The 2,446-nt window shown below is 52.9% G+C and overlaps 1 protein-coding gene across 1 annotated transcript; it reads right to left on the reverse strand.

Annotated features, from left to right (window-relative positions):
• Nucleotides 1-1,299: 1,299 nt before the first annotated feature.
• Nucleotides 1,300-2,228, reverse strand: CGCA056_v000177 (uncharacterized protein; the record flags this gene model as incomplete). Its single annotated transcript, XM_037315438.1, has 2 exons — nucleotides 1,300-2,132; nucleotides 2,195-2,228. 2 exons carry the CDS (start codon nucleotides 2,226-2,228, stop codon nucleotides 1,300-1,302), a joined length of 867 nt encoding a protein of 288 aa, XP_037185070.1.
• Nucleotides 2,229-2,446: the final 218 nt, after the last annotated feature.

The raw sequence follows: 2,446 nt of genomic DNA on the forward strand, positions 1-2,446 counted from the left end.
CTTGTTGTTGACTCAGCGAAGAGTGACTCAAGAACTTCTTTGTCTTCCCGACCCCATGCGTCAAAACACCCAATCCGCTTATACTTGCCTTTTTCCTCCATTGACTCAACCAACACAAGATATGAAGACCACCGTGAAAAATCGATATCTCTGCGGAACACATCGGAGAGTTGGTGAGGAACTGACCTCATAATATTCAAGTCTCGAACCCCAGCTTCCAATATGTGGGCCTCTGATTCTTGCTTGCGTCTGGATATTTGCGTGGGCTTGCTCACGCCAATTACAACACCTTCCTCTCTATAATCCAGCTTGAGATCTTTCGTCCGAAGAAGCAACACAACGATGTCGGTCAATTTGCAGCCGCGTCTCTGTGTCAGTCCGGCAACATCGTCCGGCTCAAATTCGATAGACCAGCGATAACCATGCTTCTCTAGCGACAAGGAGCAAATATCCTGGACAGTTCCGTCTTCGTATGTACCTTGCGCAGAGTCGAAGTCTAGTCCGCGGACCATGCAGCCATGCAAGATGATAAATCCGGAGCACAGTTGGCCAGTCGGCTCGTCTGGGATGATAGGCACCGTTTGAGCTTCGATGACGTTGGCGTAAGGTACCAATGGTGTGCTCGGAAGACGGGTGAGATAGGAGATTGGTCCTCTCAAGTGTGCCCGACTCCAAGTGGGAGCGACATATCCCCCGGATTCATGCCAGTCTCCTTGCTTGTTACGCTCTTTTAGCACGGACATCCAGGCTTCCACGTCTTCCGTGTTTGTATGTCCTATGTTGTCAACGTTTCTTCGATTAGTAGCTTTCATAAAAGCCTCCAGATCTGATGGTGATGGTGGCTTCCACGCCAGCTGAGTCACCAAGTCCCCTCTCCAGAGTCCGGCGAGGTACTCGTCCGGACCAATTTCTGAAGCTTGAGCTATCAAACGTTGGAGCCTATCCACAAGAACTCGAAGCGCCGGCATTTTATTCGACTCGTGCGCCAACGATCGCTTTGCATATGATCGAACAATAAGACGCCAAGCGTCGTAAATGCTTTGCATGTCGTGTTCACGCCCTGGGGACAGTTCTTGTTTGGACAGGCCAGACTCCCGACGGCACTCACACTCCATGAGGGTATCGCTGTAACGGGCTAGAGCCCGGCCGAGATCTCCGGCTTTGCCGGAGCAGCTACCGAGATCCAGCTCCGCCGAATCCACTATTCTGCTGTAGCACACCGCCTAGCCCCGGTCTGCATCACTGCTGCTAGGCGCCTATCCCTGTAAAGTCCTTTCCTCCTTCTTCAGCTTAGAATAGTCAATCGACGGCACCTCTACGTTGAACAAGCCTAGGGGCCAGCCCCTTACAATCGCACTCCCATGCCATCTCGTCACTCGTTAAATGCAGCACGCGTCGGCTCATCAGCCTTTCCTGCATTGTCCACCCTCTTGAAACAATGGGCTGGCTCAAATCCAACGCGCGACCCGACACCGTTGGGTGAGGTTGCGGCTTGATGAGCACCATCGGAGTGACATCTCCTTCGGGGTCGATGTAGGTACGATACTCAAGCTTCGAGAGGGCTTGGTCGGTTTGGAAGAGACCCTGGGTTGCTGAGTTGCTCCCGTCGGCACTGAGAGTGAGGGTGGCACCAGAGTAGACCTCACACATGAGCGCCGCCTCATGGGCCCAGTCTTCCGCAGAGTCCTGTATGATGCATAGGCGGTCTACCCAAAGATATTGTAGATCGAGATTCCTGGCCGCATGGATTGCATCTCGAATTGTACTCGGCAAGCTGTGGATTTCGATGCCTTCGAGATGAGAGTGGTGATTCTTTGTCGTGGTAATCAGTCCAGGCGCCCCTGAGCCCCAGCAATAGCCGAGAGCCGCGTACTCGCCGCTCTCGCCTTGAGTTTCTCGGAGGTAAACTCGGCCTTGATCGCCCCCGCTAAGATCTAGTACTCGTGTTGGCAAGAAGGCTGGCCCCGGTATGCTGCAGATTGTATGCCGTTCACAGCAGTTGTCTCGCCACTTCTTTGCCAGGAGTAACGCCTCATCTGAACCCGAAGTAGGTTGGACCTTTGCAAGGCTCGCGGGTTTAAATCTCTGCTCATCTACAGTTAGGGGGTTGATACCCATCTCATGAGACCATTCTTGGCGGAGTTGTCAGCCAATTCGGTGGCAAGCGCTTCTAATGTCAAGCAAGGAGACTTACCCATCGGTAGTCCGACTTGCAACTCTCGTTCCATGCTGCCAACATTCTGGCTTTTTCTGGTCAACTGTTCACCATGAAGCTCAAAGTCGCTTTCTCGGCATCAATGTCCGCAACGACTGCGATTTCCAGCCAACTCGACCATGGCTGTCTCACCCGAATGGTTACTCTTGTATCTTCATCCGGGGGCCACTGAATGTCGTCCAAGGGATGTTGTAGCAGGGCAGTCCATACAAACGAGCAGAAGCCATAGGC

This window comes from Colletotrichum aenigma (assembly GCF_013390185.1).
Source record: "Colletotrichum aenigma strain Cg56 chromosome Unknown KSG_Cg56_contig01, whole genome shotgun sequence".
NCBI classification, from domain to species: domain Eukaryota; kingdom Fungi; phylum Ascomycota; class Sordariomycetes; order Glomerellales; family Glomerellaceae; genus Colletotrichum; species Colletotrichum aenigma.